The sequence below is a fragment of the Trachypithecus francoisi genome, unplaced genomic scaffold (assembly GCF_009764315.1).
Source record: "Trachypithecus francoisi isolate TF-2019V2 unplaced genomic scaffold, Tfra_2.0 Lachesis_group9, whole genome shotgun sequence".
Lineage (NCBI taxonomy): Eukaryota > Metazoa > Chordata > Mammalia > Primates > Cercopithecidae > Trachypithecus > Trachypithecus francoisi.
In genome coordinates, this window is record NW_022681474.1 from 53,322,493 (window position 1) to 53,342,041 (window position 19,549).

Consider the following 19,549-nt stretch of genomic DNA (forward strand, 5'->3'; position numbering starts at 1 on the left):
TTTTTAACAAATCTGAGAAGAGAGAATCATTCACACAGACACATACAAACAAACACACACACCAAAGTTTCTTTCAGCTTATAAACTCTCAGCAAAACTCTGCTTTCAGATGCCAGTGCTCCAAGGTATCAAACACCAGAGTGGAATGTTGATCCTATTTCTTGACATAAAGATGAAAACAGTCTTGACTGTAGTGGTTTGGATATTATTTCCATTTGTCACCATTTTGATAACATCATATAATGGAAAATTCTTATCCGCAAACTTTCGCATAGGCAAGCTGCTGCTCTGATGATGTATACGATGATGTATAACTCCATCTCTGAGTTTTCAGCACCAGCATGAAATCCCTTCTTTACACTTCTGTGGTTGCAGTATAAACATATTAGGTTGGTGCAAAAGTAATTGCGGTTTTCGCTGTTAAAAGTAATGGCGAAAACCGCAATTACTCTTGCATGCACCTAATTCATAGCAGGTGCTTCTGTAACATGCTGGTTTCAAAGCATCAGTTTACCATTTTGAATATTTTTCATCCCTAGGAGTTTTTTATTTTTATTTTTTTCTGTTGCTATTTGTTCACCTGCTTGATTATTTGTTTTGATACATCTTTGTATCAAATACAAATAATAGTTTTCTAGGCAGGGGAGATTTGCCATCAAGCTAATGAAACTGAAGCTCCAGGGCCCTAACCTCCCGGAGGAGCCCTGGCAATGCATTCACATGGTCTTCTAATACGCAGAAAGTAAGATGTTTTCACCCCAGTTGGTTAAGACCACTGACTCCTTCTACTCAGACACACCCTCCTTGCCACTTACCTTCGCACCAGGTGGTATTGGGTGACATGGACCAGATCTCTCTAAGAAGTTGAGATGGGGATACACTTGGTTTAGATTTAGTTGGATTTATTTAGGTGATTTGAAGGCTCTTCTAGAATAGTTGCTTTATTGCTAGCCATCCCAGAATACTCCTTCCATTTGTCTAACTCACCTAAAATCTCAGCAGAAAGTTGCAGGGCCAGCAGCCAGATGAAATTGACCATGCTCTATGATACCCAGCCCCCGAAGGAACCATGAGCTGTACAGAGCCAGTAGCTGATCTACAAGAAGTTTTTGCACTCATCAGAAATGAAAAACTGTAATTTAGTTCTCAAAAATACTATCCAATTGAAATGCTTCCTTATCAGGGATATACTCTATAATTGTGTATACTGCATTATCAATACATCATATGAATTTTTTATGGGAATCCCATGAAATAGAATTTGTGAGGTTTCACGCATTTGCAGCAAAGAACTCTGTTGCAGCACTAGAAAGAGCAAAAATGTTTCATGCAAAGCTGCGTGTTTCATGCATCCTATTAATCGTTTCAATAATAAAAACATTTCAATCCACCATGCTAGAAGAAAAGCTAAACTATATTTCTATCATCTCTAGAGAAAATTATATAACAAAAGTTTCATCATATGGAAAAATAATCAGAGTATGCCATTAAAAATTTGAAAGGAAAAAAGTATTATAGACATTGTCAGGAAGTTAATAAAAATATTACTTGCTGGCTTTTGTGATATCTGCAGGATTTGTTCAGCTTTTAAAAGTTCATAAAGTTTTTGTGATTTCTTTTCTCATTCTAAATAAACATTTATTTCATGCCATCTATTGTAACTTTGTATTCTTTTTCATAAAGAGGGCCCCACATAGCATGTATCTGCTTCTGTTTCTATGTATTTCTCTTCAGAGACTTAACTAGTGTTGATAACCCAGAACAGTTACTAACATGCATAGGTTTATTGTTCTAGAAGGAACAGGTTTTTGAATGAACAATCAAACCACACATGGATGCCAACACATCTATGAATCATATTTTTTGGAAATGTCATCTTTCTCTATTTCCTTTGCTGCTTTGGTGCAGGCTGGCAAGATGAACGATCTGTAATTGAAGAATTTTGGCCTCAGGTATTAAAAAGCAAAACTGAGACCAGTTTCCTGAGTTAATTTTCATGTTATTCACTGAATTCCCTATTTTGTTCTTACAGAAGCATAAAGAGTTCAAATCATTATCTGAGTAAGATGCTTGGTTTGCAGCAAGCTGCCGATGACATTACTTCATCTGATGACTGTTCTGTAAAAATAAGTTATTCACGCCAAGGAAGAGGATGATCATCAGAGAATGGAACCCCTAATTAAGTATTTTTTGAGCTACTAAGTTTGTCTTCAGAGCCTGAATACTTCCCAGTTTTAAACAAGAAATTAATCAACTAATTTAATCAGGAAATCCCCTGGTAGGGGGGGAAATAAACACCTGTAAAAGTTAAACCAATGTATACATAAAGTACCTACTTAAGGGGACTATTGAGCTTTACAGCTTCAAAAAATTCCATTTTTAAAAATTACTTTTTAGGTTATCTGCATTTTTATGAATATTTTGAAACAGTGCATTGAAAAATCTGAACAATTAAACATGCAATAAAAAATAAGTAATGTAGTAGTATTAAATTCATTAAACAAAGTTCTTCATATAATCTTTCAGTTTAGTTAAAGTAATTTGAGTAATTAAAATTCTGAAAAATTCACAAATATAAATTCATTTGAGTTTCGTCAAAATAATTTGGAAAAAAAGTCAGTTTCCTGATAATATATGGACCACTTGAATAAACCCAATTAAATTGTGCTCAATTATTATTTATTTTTATATGTAAGCTTTTTTCCTGAAAACAAACAACAATTTATTATGAAATTGTATCTTGACAATGTGTTAACTTCAAAGCCAAGATGGAAGAAATAAAAGAAACATCCTGAAAATGAATGAAAGCAATTATGTTCTACTCAGGAAACTCTAACATCAAATAATAGTACAAATAGTGATCTAGTCAGAAAATATTTTTAACCATAGAGAAAACTAAATAGGAAACAAATATTTTTTCATGGGCCACAAGATAAAGAACTTCCTACTTTATAATAAATCGTCACTGAAGTGACACAGGTACTGACTGGAACAACCAAGGGACAGGCAGAGGCTGTCAGCCACCAGGGTACAGTGCCAGAGTGACTCACTTCAGGAGATAGAAATATGCATGCAAATAGAGTTCAAGTAGATTTCAAATGTTGTATACTTAATGGGGATTTTCTATCCAAAAATAGACTTTGAAACTTTTTTTTTTATTATACTTTAAGTTCTAGGGTACATGTGCATAACGTGCAGGTTTGTTACATATGTATATTTGTGCCATGTTGGTGTGCTGCACCCATCAACTCATCAAACTTTTTTTTTTTTGAGGCGGAGTCTCGCTCTGTCGCCCAGGCTGGAGTGCAGTGGCCAGATCTTGGCTCACTGCAAGCTCCGCCTCCCGGGTTTACGCCATTCTCCTGCCTCAGCCTCCCGAGTAGCTGGGACTACAGGCGCCTGCCACCTCGCCCGACTAGTTTTTTGTATTTTTTTTTTAGTAGAGATGGGGTTTCACTGTGTTAGCCAGGATGGTCTCGATCTCCTGACCTCGTGATCCGCCCGCCTCGGCCTCCCAAAGTGCTGGGATTACAGGCTTGAGCCACCGCGCCCGGCAACTCGTCAAACTTTTAAGAGCTATCAAAATTTTGCAATCCTCAGTGTCCTGTAGCACATCTTTAGTCCTCAGAGACAGACCAGAGGCCTTGGCACATCGTGTGTTAAGGGAAAATTAAAACACAGGAAGAAGTTACCAAACCTTTCAGGCTCCACTCAACCTAAACTACACTCTCAACATCCATTTCCCATCTCCAACTTTGCTCTCAACATTAATGGAGTCTCCAAATTAAGAAAACTTTACCCAGAAGGGACGTGTAGCCCTTTAGACCAATGGCTGTTCTTGGGGATATGTGGGGGTCCAGGCAAGGAATAGTAGGGAAGAAATGGCCTCCTGAGGACCTCCCAAAATCCCCTGGCAGACTTCTTCCAAATATCCTTCAATGCATCAGAATGCAGGTTAACAAACAGACAGGTTGTGAGAACGTTTGGTCAGGAGAAAGCCACGTGACCCACGACCCACTGCTCCTCTAAATGGCCAACAAATTAGAGGAAAATGAAGTGCAGGTTATTTATCAACTGAGCTGTACTCACATAAGTAGAAATCTTTCCAGTTTCTCTCCACTGAAACCGTAAAGTTGCAATTCTGCTGTTGTTTTTTACTTCATATACTACAACACCTTTGGCACAGATCCCCAGGGCCATCTGCTCTTCTGGCCTCCTCTTCTCTGAGAATACTTGGTGAACCAGCACACCGTATTCTGGGAGCTGCTGAGTGACCTGGAGCAGAAAAAGGCTGATTTAGAAGAGACAGGCACATGGTTTAAAATAATGGGCCTCACGTCATTCACTCCATGCAAAACACATTGATAGGCGTTCTGAAAAGAAAGAGTAGGATCGTCCCATAAGTTTAGGAAACACTGGATCGAACAGATTTATTTGCTACATACAGAATTTCTCTGCACCTCTGATATGATGGAATTTTCCTTTTTTTTTTTTTTTTTTGTAACCCAAGGAATACTTTTCTCATGGAATACCTAAAACAGTACTTAGAACACAGTTATTATGAAAATAACACAGTAGAATAATAATATTCTGAATAAGTTCTTTAGAATTCATACCCTTCTGGGACATCTCATGGTAGAGATTTCTTTTCCTGGATATGTCAGAGTCTATAGTATTTTCTGTTCCAACCCCCTTACATGACAGATACAAAAACTGCGGCTAAGGCATAGAAAGCAACCTTCCAGATCACCAGTATTAGTTGTGAACTGCAGAGAAAATGACAATTCACTTTGGCACTCCTCACCACGCAGCAATGCCTTCATGGGGGTCCCCATAGCCCAAGGTCTTGCCTCTGTTTACTAGGTTAGGGGAATAAATTTTGCCAGAGGCCATGGGTCAACTGGAGCTGGGGACTGCATTAGGCCACCAACTTCTTAAGAGACCAGAGTATAAAATGAACACAAATGTTTCTACACCTGAATGGCTGTCACTTTCCCACCCTGGGCTTTCCCAACCTCATCTTCACCAGGAAGACACCAGTCCCCATCAGAAAGTTGATGTGTCTCTGGGACCCACAGCCAGGACCTCTTGTTCCATGCATTTGAAGCCCTCTCAGAAGAGTTGTATTATTGAGATCTGGTATCCCATTCCTACCCCCAACCAGAGAGCATCATGTCCTATCCAATCTCTCTCACCCCCAGGCAAGGTTACAAAAACAGGGACAAATTATGGCTTTTGAGAGTTCCTTTCTCAGGCTCCTTGCCCATTCACTGTTGATGAAGTCCGTGCAGACAGCTTATGCTGCCTGCAGACTCCACAGCTCTTCACACAGGGTTCAGATTACATTTCTGAAGCCTAAGCCTCCTTCATTTAACTTTGGAGAGACCCTGTCATCATCATCATCATGATTATCATTGTCATCATAATCAGTCAGTATCCTCATCATCATACAAATCAATATTTACTGAGCGCTGGTGCTGAAATATCCAGTGGCCAGACTGGGCATGTGATTAAAGTTTTACAAAGCAGGACCATCCCAAGATAACTAGGTAGATGTTTTTAAAGAATTCGGTGTGATATTTCTTTTAAAAATAAGCATTAATAAGTAGTCCTCATTAGGATAAAGACATCTTTGCTAGACTTACACTTCTTCAATTGTTTAGTATTAGTTTATATTCTAATTTATTGTTTAACTATACAAAGAGAGATATGATACTTTTCAGTTCTTTGGGCCTCAAGATTCCTACTGGTAAAGCACCATGCTAAGCCTCTCCCAGCATAATTTCATTATTATTTAATCTTCAGAACAATCACAGAGATGGTGACGCTATCCCTTTTCTAAGTAATCTGTCCAAGTTCCTGCTTTGGAGTCAGGAATAGAAATAGGAAAGATGAGCCTGTTTGCTCCTGAGTCTTCACTCTTAACAACTGAAATACAGGGAATCCAAAAGGCCTGGAAACATAGGCGAATATACTTAATGTTGTCAATGGCATCTTCATCTGTAAAACAATAAAATAATGGCGTCTACCTCCATTCCCTGTCTGCTAGGGAGTCTCCTAGGATGCTTCTCCTGGCCCTGTTTGCATTGCTATTGCTGGGTGTCCTTTCAAAGGGTCATTTCCTCTCCATGTGCTTTGGGCCATCTTACTACAAGGCCTGTCCTCCTTACAACAGGCAGCAAAGTTGAGATGGGACCAAGCACTCCTGGCTGCAGCCACACAGCACCCTTGCTGTATTGAACGTTCTTCTAAACAAATGGATTGTTATTTCTGGATATTCATCAAGGGGTTCAGAATTCTTCTTCTCTGACCTCATAATTACACCCATGGGTATTTACCCTAAGAAAATATGCTGAATAATCAGGACTACCCCTTCTCATAATGCTGTTCAGTACAGATTTGTGGGGTGATCTGGGGAAACCAGCTCCTGGAAGTAAACAGTTTCCTAAAAACAGTACTGCCTTAAAATTGACTATCAGGCAGCCTTTACAAAGGATATTTATAAAGCATTTGTAATTATCAGGAGAGTGCATTTGTTGTAGTGCTAAGTGGGAGAAACTACAAGATACAACCAGTATGATTTCAATAGCAAGAAACAAATATTTTAATAACCTATTATAACCCTCAGCTATGTAGGAAAATGGCTCCATGGTTGAGGAAGTTAGGAAAACACTGAATTCACCTTAAACAGATTATTCTGAGATTAATACGTTAATATAGTTGTGAATCTACAGACAGACTATGGTATTCAGTGCTCCCCAAAATGGACTTTTGCCCAGTCTGTAGCTAGTATGAGATGCTGAACTGTCAGAGTTAGTCATTAGTGAACCAGGGGCCAAGAGGCAGCCTCCCAATAATGATTTTCTCCTTTTTCTAATGAAACACAAGAGCCATGAGGAGCTAGAATTAAATAATCCCGTGATTGCTCGTAGAGTAGTAACTGAGCTCTGGGATTGGCTCTGAGGATCCAGGGCCCTCCAGGCATTTATAGCCCAGTAGAAGGGATGGAAAGTGTCCAGAAAGGACTGCAGTGCAAGGTGTCTTAGCAATATGTATCAACAATGTTCAAAATGTTTATTACTTTCCACCCAGTAACTCCACTCATGAGATTCTATCCCTAAGGAATGAAGCAGAAATACAGCTAAGATTTATATGTAAAAGATGCTAATCTCAGTATCATTTTAAATAGTCCCATATTGGAAACTATTTGTATGTTAAACAATAGAGCATTGAGAGAAAAAAGTAGGGTACAACATACGTTAATTCAAAAGAAGTTTTCAAATGTTTAGACTTATGGGATTATATGCATACATAAAAGTGCATATATAATATAAAGCTAATTTTAAACATATATGCATATACACATATACAGGAATGCACAGAACAAACAGAGAAGGATGAATATACCAAAATATAACTGTGCTATCTCCAGGCAGCAGAATTATGAGGAAATGTTTACTTTTATAATCAGGGAGGGGGAGAAAACCTTTAACAAACCCTCACCCTAATGAGAGGCTCCCAGTGTGCTCTGGGGGTGATGACAGAGCCCTGTCTAGCGTCTCCGTCTGTACCACAGGCAGGTAACACTAGTGTTAACAACCCCAACCAGTCTACCAAGAGGAACTGCAAAAGCAAGGGTGCTCCTTGAAACCGGTAAAGATTACATGTAAACGAAATAAAATCTATTCAGTGCTTTCTGTGAATGGGGGAAAATTGGTTTCCTGTATTTTTGCTTCTGAGCCTGGTAGTTTCTTTTACAATCATTTTTCATCATTCAACCAGGAAGCGAGGGACCCTGACAGTGAACTCAGCACTCAAAGCCAGGGTCTGGGCAGAGGCCAGAAGGTAACGTCCATCCTACAGGCGTCTATTGCAGGGTGGGGTCCTTGGCCTCTAGACTGGATTCTGCAGTTCTGTGGCTCTGTGACCACTCATCATCAGGTGGCTTTGAAGTGTCCACTGGTCCTTCATCAAGGGAATGCTTTGTCCCCTTAACAGGGAACACGTGTGCAGCCCGGACTATGGAGTGCCCTGATCATGCTTTGCCAGTGCTTCTCAAACGAAACGCTTGCAGGCTACACTATGTTAGATACAGGGATAGTTCAGCAAAATGACTGGCTGAAAAGCAAAGGACCGACCTCATGTTGGCTGTTCTGTTTTCAAGTACCCATCTCAATTAAGGGCTAGAAAACACAGACGGAATATTTCTACCTGACTTCTGTAAAGAGAAATATACAAATCTCCTAGCTTCCTTTTAAAACTGCTCCCCCAATCAAATGGCCCAGCCTCTATCCTGTCCTGGGGAAGCTGCGAATGTCCTCTCACTTGCCCCCCAGCTGTATCTGCACAGGCACAGTAGCCACTCCCTCCCTGGTCCCCATATCTTGACATAGAGTAGCTGGTATTGTTCTTGTTCCATTGAGCGTTTATTGAGTTGTGCGCCTGTGGGTAGACCGCAATCCTCCCCACAAGACGTGGGGCTTCCTGGGAACAAAGAGCATATGCTTTTTAGTCTCCATTTTCCAGTGCCTGGCCCACAGCAAGGGGAAGTTGTGGAGTAGCAAAGACTATTCATCATTGTGTGTGCCCACACGGGGGTACTGCAGTGCCACTGTTTCTGCCCTGCTGGTGAAGAGACAGCGGGCTCAAGCTGTACCCCTGTGCACAGGCCACAGCGCTGTGCTGTGTTGAGGACTGCTGCCTGGAGGGCTGCAAACTTGAGGTTTTGCAACGGCTTTTCTCTGGCTCAAGCTCTGATCTTGTACTACTGCTGTCCCATGTGTCAACTATAAGAAACGTGGTCTCCCTGCTTGGAGGAAAGTGTCTGGAATGCTGACCTAAGATTTGGCCGGGCACAGTGGCTCACGCCTGTAGTCCCAGCACTCTGGGAGGCCAAGGCAGGCAGATTACCTGAGGTCAGCAGTTTGAGACCAGCCTGGCCAACATGGGGAAACCCTGTCTCTACTAAAATACAAAAATTAGTGGGGCATGGTGGCAGGCACCTGTAATCCCAGAGCGAGACTCCATCTCAAAAAAAAAATAAACAAATAAGAAAAAGCCCTACCACACTCACCCCAGCTCACTAAATCCTACCCTCTTTGGCGTCATTTCCAATGCCAGCTGCTTCCAGAAGCCTCTCCTTGCCCCTCCCTCCCTCTTAGAGCTCCACCCTTGCTCATGCCTCCTTGTGGGTCTGCACACACCTGGGCCCCTTGAGAAGGCTCCAGAGGGGATTGCTGACTGCATTCCCTTGAAGACCAACACCTCTCTCCAGGTCAGGAAGGCCTTACCCTCAAGAACTCCAGCTCAGCATCCTCTCCCCAGAGTGCAGAGCTGAGCCGGTGCATCTCTGAGACTTCGACTTGGACCCGTAAAACGGTCATCCTCTCGATCAGACTTGCTGGGATGTAATCTTCAACGTGAAAGTATGGCTTACTCTCCACCTGCTGGAAGTAAGATGCAGAGGGGGAGGGCATGATCAAGACACTGTCCGGGGGACTCTGAGCAGAATGAAAACATTATCTGTAGTCACAATTCCAGGAGAGCTCCAGAGAAAGACACTTCCTCGAGGTGCCCACCTGGGAAATCATTTTCCACTATACTAGAAACAGGGCCAAACCCTAGGACATGAACAGAAAAGAGAGAGTAAAGGAGCTGTTTTTGAAACCCTTTTTATGCAGGTAGTTCACAGAACACATAAGGCTCTTCTGATTCTCACAGGAATACTCTGAAGATGGCATTGTCATTGCCATTGCCAAGATGAGCAAGAGAGAGGTCACTCAACAGGGCAAAGCTCACACCACTTGAAAGTGACAGAAACAAGATTTGTTCACCCCAAACCCTCACACTTTCCATGATGTATGTTTTACCAAAAGGCACAGCAAAACCTTGGCCCCAAAACTCCATGTTTTTTCTTAATTCATTTAGCATTTCTGTCTACTTGCACTCCCAGAACATTGTCTCTTCTCACCAGGAAGGTCTTAGCTTTGGCATCATTGCTGCACAAGAAAGTGTTCAAGGAGTAGCCCCCTGAAAAAGGGGAGACTGGATACCCCCAGCCCACCTTCGTCAAGTCTGTTCTTTGAGAGACTGAGGCTGCATCCCCGCTAGGAGAGGACAGCAGGTCGAATCACTCACTGCTTGATGGTGAGTTCCCTGAACACAGACTCTGGGGCAGGCAGAAGTCTGCAGAAGTCCACGCAGGAGTGATATTGAGGTCCAATATATAGAATGAGGAATGCAGGACCAGGCAGAGGGAGAAGCTGACCTTTCCTTTGTATTCCCAAATCAACATGTCCTGGTCTCAGGATGCCCTTGCCAGCCTAACCCTGGGCAAGCCATTTCACTCCAGTTGAGAACAGTTACTCATGAGGAAGGCAGCTAGGATCTGGGAGAATCTGGCCTCGTTGGGGCTGGGGGTGAACGAGTTTGCCTGAGGGGGGATCTGAAGGGAAGAGCACAGTGTCCGCCACCTCCCACTCTCCTGATGTAGCATGTCCCCATGTGACCATGGACCAAGAATCCTCAGGCTGGTGCTGGCTCGTGCTGGTTTTGAGCTCAGCTCCACCACAAACGGAGAGACATTGTTCAGCAGGCTAGTGCGTAAAAAAGCACTTAGAATGCTATTAGTGTGGCCAAATTCCAGAACACTGGCAACACCATGCTGGTGAGGATGTGGAACAACAGGAACTCTCAATCATTGCTGGTGGGATTGCAAAATGGCACAGCCATTTTAGAAGACAGTTTGGTGGTTTTTCATAGAACCAAATATATGTTTACCATACAATCGAGCAATCGTGCTCCTTGGTAATTACCAAAAGGAGTTGAAAACTTATGTCCACACAAAAACCTGCACACAGATGTTTATAGCAGCCTTACTCATAATTGCCAAAACTTAGAAGCAAATGATGTCCCTCAGTGGGTGAATGGATAAATAAACTGTTACATCCAGACAATGCAATATTGTTCAGTGCTAAAAAGAAATGAGCTGTCAAGCCATGAAAAGACATGGAAGAGTCTAAAATGCATATTACTAGGTGAAAGACGTAGGTGTGTAAAGACTACATACTGTATGATCCTAGATATATGATATTCTGGAAAAAGCAAAACTATGGAAGTGTAAAAAGATCAGGGGTTTGGAGGCAGGGAGAAATAAATAAGTGGAGCATAGAGGATTTTTAGGGCCATGAAATTACTCTGTAAGATGCTTGAAAACTGGTTATACAAATTGAGTAATTCTTGTCATATTCAACTAAATCAGAGTCCAGGAACCAGGAAGAAAATGAATTTGGGGCACATAGCACCTGCTCCAAGAATTACATTTTTCCAACAGCCCAACTACTGAAAGGACTTGCTGTAACCCTAAGACCAATTTTACCTAGTAGCTGCTGAAAAGGCCTGCTGGGACTCTAAGACTTGTTTCACCTCCCACTGTCACTCACCAATCAGTTTTCAGTTCCCAAAAGCTTCTCAAGTGCTGATGAGTTTTCTTTCAAAACTACAACAATTTTATTCCTAAGAAAAATCTCAACCTTCTCTTTGTTCTTGAGACACACCAAAGACCACCCAGTATGTGAGTATACCCCAAACTGCAATTCTTGCTTCCCAAATAAATTGTTTTAAATTTAGAGATTCATCTTCATATTTTATTTGACTTCAACAATAGCATAATGGTGGATACATGTCTTTATACATTTGTCAAAACCCATAGAATGTACAACATCAAGCGTGAACCTCAGTGTAAATTATGAGCTCTCAGTGGTAATGGTGTGTCAATGTAGGTTCATTGATTGTAACAAATGTACCTTCTGGTGCAGGATTTTTATGTTGTCTGTAGGAGAAGGCCGTGCATGTCGAGGGGCGGGGGATATATGAAAACTCCCTATATTTTCAAATCAAATTTACTGTGAATCCAAAACTATTCCAAACATTAAAGTCTATTAAAACATTTATTTTAAAAAAGCATTTAGGATCTTTGACCCAGGATCCTTTTGGTAGGAATATATCCAAGAGAAAAGTCCATAAGGGACTGAAAAAACTCTGGGGTCAAGTACACTTGTTTTTATGGCATTTATAAAACAGAAAAATCAGATGCAATTTAAATGATAATAATAGTAGTTATCACTCACATAGTGCTACTGGGTGAATACCCCACAATACAAGAACGAAGAAGTGAAGGAAGACTGGGAAGGCACAGCAGGCTGCCACTCCAGAGGATCACTAGGAAGGCCACTGGAGGACATGTACAACTGAGTGAGAAAGAAGAATGCAAATCGAATGTGGAATGTGGTGAAGTTCACAACTGTGTAAAAACCCCCGCATGTGATCAAGGCAGGGAGAGAATGCACCCAGAGGAAGGTTATTCTGCTATGATGATGTGATTAAGGAGATTTATTTTTATACTAAATTGTCTTTGTCTCCCTTTTTAAAATGCAAATGTAATCATGTTGCTTCCCTGCTTAAAATTCTTCAGGGGCCCCCAATCTTTCACAACAGTGGTTTCCAAGTTATTTTTTTCAGCACCAGAACCATTTATCAAAGAAAATATAAGCCCCTTAGGAGGCCACACTGTCTTCCCAGATGCAACAGGTGGCCGCCACCCAGCTTCACAGCCACCGAGGCTCAGGCAGCGAACAGGCCAGACTTCTCCTCTTGCCCTTTCAATGACACAGAGAGGGACTCTCCTTTCTGAGGCCTCACTCAATGCCCTTTGAAGTGTCCATTGCAGCACCTGGCATATAGCAAAGCAATGTGAAGTGAGCCCTGGTCGTGCTCTTTCTAGCTTACCTAACCTCACAGAGTCACAACTTTCTCAATGGCAAGCACCAGCTTTTCAGGGTTGATGTAAGAATTCAATGGTGCCAAGCCCAGAGCAGGCCTTCCATAAATCAAGACTGAGTAAGTGGTTGTATAAATGAATGGGTTTGCATAAACTTATTGGCCTTTACAAACATGAGACAGGAAAAAGGTCTGCCTTCAGGGGCCACATGGGGGCAGCAGAGAGCACCTCAGAAATATCCTCGGGGCAGTAGACAGGTTAAGGCTTGGCAGGATTTGGGGATGGGGAAGCAGAAGGAGGAGAATGAGATGACACTGAGCCAGAAGCAGGGTGAGATCAGTCAGAAACTGGACGGGCACAGGAAAGCACCATAATGGAGTGTTGGTGCTGGTCCATTTTATGTGTCAACTTGACTGGGCCATGGGGTGCCCAGATATTTGGTCAAATATTCTGGGTGTGACTGTGAGGGTGTTTTTGGACTTGACTGACACTTAAATCCATACACTGAATAAAGCAGATGGCCCTCCCTAATGTGAGTGGACCTCATCCAATCTGTTGAAGGACTGAATTAAACAAAAAGACTGACCCTCCTGTGGAGAAGCAGCTCCTCTCTGCCTGACTCTCTTCATGCCAGGATGCAGGTCTTCTCTTGCCTTTGGGCTCAGGCTTGGACTGGAACTGCACCATTGGCCCTCCCAGGTTTCCGGCTTGCTAACTGCACAACTTGAAGCTTCTCAGCCTACATAACCACATGAGCCAATGCCTTCTAATACATCTCTAGATAGATAGACAGAAAGACATATAGATGATAGATAGATAATAGATACATAGATAGATACATAGGCAGAAGATAGATACATAGATGATAGATAGATAGATAGATAGATAGATAGATAGATAGATACATAGATGGATAGATAGATACATAGATAGATACATAGATGGATAGATAGATAGATAGATAGATAGATAGATAGATAGATAACTATCCATTAGTTCTGTTTCTCTAGAAAACCTGGACTATTATAGGCTCATAGAGACAGGTCTGAGCCCCTGGAGCCCTGGGGCAGCAGACTCTGCTATACTGACTCCAGGTCTGAGTAAGAGACTATTACTCAAACTCCCACCTGCCTCTAGTGGATCTGACCTGTGGTCCCCAACAACTCTAAGTGCTAGAGTTAAACTCAGGTTTGACATCCTGTATCTGAATCTACAGACTGAAGGTTGGCTGTTGTGTTATTTTATATTAGAGCACTATAATGCTGGAGGAAGGAAAAGGAAAGCTTGTAAGCATAGGTACCACACATGCATTGCCACCTTTCACCTTTACAGCAGATTTGCAAGAGATTGATGATTATTTTCCATTTTGCAGATGAAAAAGCCAAGGCTCAGAGAGAAAACATGCCAAGGCCATATGGCTACTGAACCAGAGGCCACAGCAAGAATGTCAACTGATTCACTGGGACACTCCTGGCTTAGAGCACCCTCCTCCCAGGACTCTGCAGTGTAGCACCACAAGGGCAAGAAGAAGGTGGCCTAGGCATGAAAAAGGCCCCAGGCCCAGGTACTGAGGGCAGGAAAGAGTTCAAGGGTAAGCAGTGACAGGGCTTGTCAAAAGGGCAGGAAGGAGGTTAAGGGGTCCAGGCCAGCTCTGAGACACTGTCTCCCTGGGGCAGTGTCAGGGGCAGAAAGTGAACTTCCAGTCCCCATGGACCAGGGTAGGCCCAGAAGAGGGGACAGAGGGGAATTGAACTACAGTTCCTTGACAAGCCAACTGCTAATGTTCCAATGGATGACTGTCATCTGTAGTGTCTTCCAGTCCAGGAGTTTCAGCTCCATTCATTCACAACTCTTGCACAAACTCCCTGTGCTTCAAGCACTGCTTTGGTGCTGGAGAAATGGCTACACAAAGCAGACAAAAAAAGCCCTTACCCTCAGGTGTTTTCTATGCTAATGATCAATAAAATGAATTCATCATCCCACGTGATGATAAATGCTGTGAACAAAAAGCCTGCAGGGTGAAGGAATACGCAGGGACTTCAAAGACCCCAGGACACAGCAGCACCTTCCGAAGCTGTACCAGGAGGAAAGCAAGACAGTGTTGGGAGAGTCTGAGAAGTGTTTTTTGAAACGCAGTCTGTAACCCATTGGTGAGCTATGAATCAATTTAGGGGCCCATAATCAGCATTTTTAAAATGAATGAAAATATAATAGGAGATATCAATGTGCATTGCATATAGAAAGGCTGCACCTTATTTCCTGAGGTTTTTGCTTCAGTTCTGTTCTATATACTTGTGTGCTTGTTGGGTTTTAATGTCCATTCATCCATGGGACATGGCAAAAAAAATGTTTACAACCCCACTGTTCTCACTGCTTTAACTGTTGGGCTTGTCCCTGCCCTTCAGTCCAGTTCCAAAGCCAAGGCAGGCAAGTTATAACTGAGGTCACTCACAGCCCTCCCCATCTATCCCACATACCCTATGAGGGATAAGACACAGAACTCTGCGAAGGTGTTTACACCCAGTGGTGGCTACTGCTTCTCTTTCTCAGACTCAGGGTGTATTAATCTACTGGAGTTGCCATAACAAATACTAACTGGGGAGCTTAAACAATAGAAATTCATTTTCTCATAGTTCTGGGGGCTGGAAGTCCAAGACCAAGGCTTCCACAGGTTTGGTTTCTCCCAAGGCCTCTCTCCTTGGCTTGCTGACAGCCCCCTTCTCCCTGTGTCCTCACATGGCCTTTCCTCTGTACTTGTGCCTCCCTGGTGTTTCTTCGTGTGTCCAAATTTCTTCTTCTTATAAGGGCACCAGTCAGATTGGATCAGGGCCCACCTTAACAGTCTCACCCCAAATTAATCACCTCTTTAAAGGTCCTAACTCCAAATACAGTCACCTTCTGAGGTACTGGTAATTAGGGGTTCTACATATGAATTTGGGGGCTCAAGACTCAGCCCATAATACAAGGTCTGACCCCAGTGATGTAGCAGACTAGAACTTTAGGTAAACATGGTTCCTTTGTTCACCAATGATATAACATCTCTGACCACTCTGACCACTAACTGCCCACTGTTGGTGGACATGTATTTCTGGCCACATGTGACTATTCATCTTCTTTTTGGAAATGGGAAACCATCCTTCCTCCCTCTCAGTCTATGCACGTTGCAGTGTGAGCTCTATCCCTGCCTCCTAGGGTGACCATGGGGTTAGACTCAAGTCTAACCAATCAAAGCATGACATCCTCCTACACAATGATTGGCTTCAGGTGGGCACATGACTCTGTCAGCACCAATGGGACAGAAACCCAGGATTTCCATGCCATTTCCAAGAGAGAGACTCTCTTTCTTGCACAGGGCTGGAACCTGGAGGGTGGAATTGGAAAGCCATGAAACGCAAATTTGACAGGAGAGCACAGCTCAGAGACACAAGAAGCCCAAGTCCTGCTGACATCGTGTGAGTTCCTATCACCCAGGGTCCAAGGTAAGAGTGATTGGGCTGGAAGCTTGTCAAAGGGATGCTATGGGGCTGAGAAAGAACCAGAATCCTTCAGTTTTGCAAGCCAGTAAATGACATGTTTTATTCAAGCCAGCCTGAGCTTGATTTGCTATCACTGGTAATCAACAGAATGCTGTCCAATCACCTGTGCTGGCCAAGGGTATGGGAGGATGCTAAAAATGACCCAGTGGGTCCACTTGTGGGGCCAGGAACTCTAGGGGATTGATACTGACCTTGAAAGGTATATAACATTGAGACAGATGAGCAGACATTATGGGAAAGGGCATTCAAAGGCCCAAGTACCTGCCAGTTCTTAGGATTTCAAGGATTTAAAGGTCCTTTTGAAGATTTCTGGGGCAGAAGGGTGGGGTGGGTGTGGTTAACATTTCGTTGTTTCTTCTTCTTCTTTTTTTTTTTTTTTTAAGCAGTGAATTCCTCCTTCACGCAGTCCTCTTGAAGAAGACCATCTCTTCTCCAGGCTAAGCATTCCCCAGTGGTATCCAGCATTTGTCACATGACAGTGGTGAGTGCTATCCAAGATAAAGCCCACTGTGCTGACTGGGAGGTCACCAGGGAAGAGATTGGTGGAAACTTCCCCTCCTTTGCTCCTTCCTCTCTGCTCCTACTGATGCATCCAGAGATGGACTCCACATTCAGATGCAATGTCACACTGCTTGGTCTCTGTTGAGGTCTGTTCCCAAGCCTTTCCCTTCATCCAGAACATGGGCAGGAGATGGGGGAAGTACTGCATAAACCCCGAAAGCAAAATTACACTGCTCTCTATAACAGCTCAAGTGGTTGGTTTCTCCTTCCTGCCTTGTGTCCCCATTTTAAATCCTAATTAGGTAAGTAAATACATTAGCATAATCCTTCCCTACTAATAGGCATCTGAAAATCAAATAACAAATAATTAACTCCATTAACTCCTTGAGGATTATAACAGAGGACTATCATAGGCAGTTAAATCAAAGAAACTTGCATATGATTCTGCTGCAGGGGCAAGGGCAAGGGCTTGGCCAACAAGATTAGAATTGCCATTTGAGAAGAGTGTGTCCCAGAAGAATCAGCATTGGCCTTGGAGTAACACATCTGGGCTCAAATTTAGACTTTACAATGTACTAGCCACATGAACTTCAGATCACTCTTCTAGGAAACTGCATGATAATATCAACTCTATGATATTATCACACCAATTTACAATGTTGCTGTGAGAGCTGAGTTAACATAAATCGAAAATGTCAAGGTAAATGCCAGGTACATAGTGATCTTTTAATAAAGGTTGGCTGTTACTATTCAAAGCAAGACTAAGCAAAAAGAACAAATCTGGAGACATTACATTACCTGATTTCAAACTACACTATAAGGCCATAGTCACCAGAACAGTATGGTACTGGTATAAAAATAGGTATACAGACCAACAGAACAAAATAGAGACTCCAGATAAAAAGCAAAGCACTTACAGTCAATTGATTTTTGACAAAGCAAACAAAAACGTAACGTGGGGAAAGGACACCCCATTCAACAAATGGTGCTGGGATAATTCGCTAGCCACATGTAGAAGAATGAAACTGGATCCTCATCTCTCACCTTATACAAAAATCAACTCAAGATGGATCAAAGACTTAAATCTAAAACCTGAAACCATAAAAATTTGAGAAGATAACATCAGAAAAAACTTTCTAGATACTGGCTTAGGCAAAGACTTCATGACCAAGAATCCAAAAGCAAATGTAACAAAAACAAATATAAATAGATGGGTTTTAATTAACCTAAAAAGCTTCTGCACAGCAAAAGAAGTAATCAGCAAAGTAAACACACAACCCACAGAATAGGAGAAAATCTTTGCAATCTATTCATCCAACAAAGGACTAATATCCAGAATCTATAAAGAACTCAAACAAATCAGCAAGAAAAAAAGTGAACAATTTCATCAGAAAGTAGATTAAGGACATGAACAAACAATTCTCAAAAGAAGATATACAAATGGTTAGGGGCAATTCCAAGATGGCCGAATAAGAACAGCTGCAGTCTATAGCTCCCAGAGTGAGCGACGCAGAAGACAGGTGATCTCTGCATTTCCAACTGAGGTACAAGGTTCATCTCACTGAGGCGTGTTAGACAGTAGGTGCAGGACAGTGGGCGCAGACCACTGAGCATGAGCCAAAGCAGGACAAGGCATCGCCTCACCCAGGAAGTGCAAGCAGTCAGGGTATTCCTTTTCCTAGCCAAGGGAAGCTGTGACAGACAGCACCTGGAAAATCCGGTCACTCCCACCCTAATACTGCACTTTTCCAATGGTCTTAGCAAACGGCACACCAGGAGATTATATACCACGCCTGGCTCAGAGGGTGCCACACCCATGGAGCCTCACTCAGTGCCAGCACAGCAGTCTGAGATTGAACTGCAAGGCAGCAGCAAGGCTGTGGGAGGGGTGCCCACCATTGCTGAGGCTTGAGTAGGTGAAAAAAGCAGCAGGGAAGTTCAAACTGGGTGAAGCCCACCACAGCTCAAGGAGGCCTGCCTGTCTCTGTAGACTCCACCTTTGGGGGCAGGGCATAGCTGAACAAAAGGGAGCAGAAACCTCTGCAGACTTAAATGTCCCTGTCTGACAGCTTTGAAGAGAGTAGGGGTTCTCCCAGCACAGAGCTGGAGATCTGAGAACTGATAGACTGCCTCCTCAAGTGGGTCCCTGATCCCCGAGTAGCCTAACTGGGAGGCACCCACCAGTAGGAGCAGACTGACACCTCACACGGTAGGGTACCCCTCCGAGATGAAGCTTCCAGGGGAACGATCAGGCAGCAACATTTGCTGTTCAGCAACATTCACTGCTCTGCAGCCTCTGCTGCTGATACCCAGGTAAACAGGGTCTGGAGTGGACCTCCGGCAAACTCCAACAGATCTGCAGCTGAGAGTCCTGACTGTTAGAAGGAAAACTAACAAACAGAAAGGATATCCACACCAAAACCCCATCTGTACGTCACCATCACCAAAGACCAAGTAGCCTAACTGGGAGGCACCCACCAGTAGGAGCAGACTGACAAGGTCGGTAGATAAAACCACAAAGATGAGGAAAAAACAGAGCAGACGAACTGAAAATGCTAAAAATCAGAGTGCCTCTCCCCCTCCAAAGGAACGCAGCTCCTTGCCAGCAATGGAACAAAGCTGGACGGAGAATGACTTTGACGAGCTGAGAGAAAAAGGCTTCAGATGATCAAACTTCTCCGAACTAAAGGAGGAAGTTCGAAACCATCACAAAGAAGCTAAAAACCTTGAAAAA

At 42.9% G+C, this 19,549-nt stretch overlaps 1 protein-coding gene across 2 annotated transcripts in view; it reads right to left on the reverse strand.

Annotated features, from left to right (window-relative positions):
• Positions 1–19,549, reverse strand: part of FRMPD2 (FERM and PDZ domain containing 2) — a 142,016-nt gene that overhangs the window by 53,833 nt on the left and 68,634 nt on the right. Inside the window, exons 11-12 of one of the 2 annotated variants that reach the window (XM_033209176.1) lie at positions 9,291–9,443; positions 4,090–4,275 (exon numbers count right to left, since the gene is read on the reverse strand). In XM_033209176.1, coding sequence (XP_033065067.1) covers positions 4,090–4,275; positions 9,291–9,443 — 339 coding nt within the window. Of the gene's footprint in view, positions 1–4,089; positions 4,276–9,290; positions 9,447–19,549 lie in introns of both variants that reach the window. The other variant, XM_033209175.1, reaches the window with a different exon arrangement.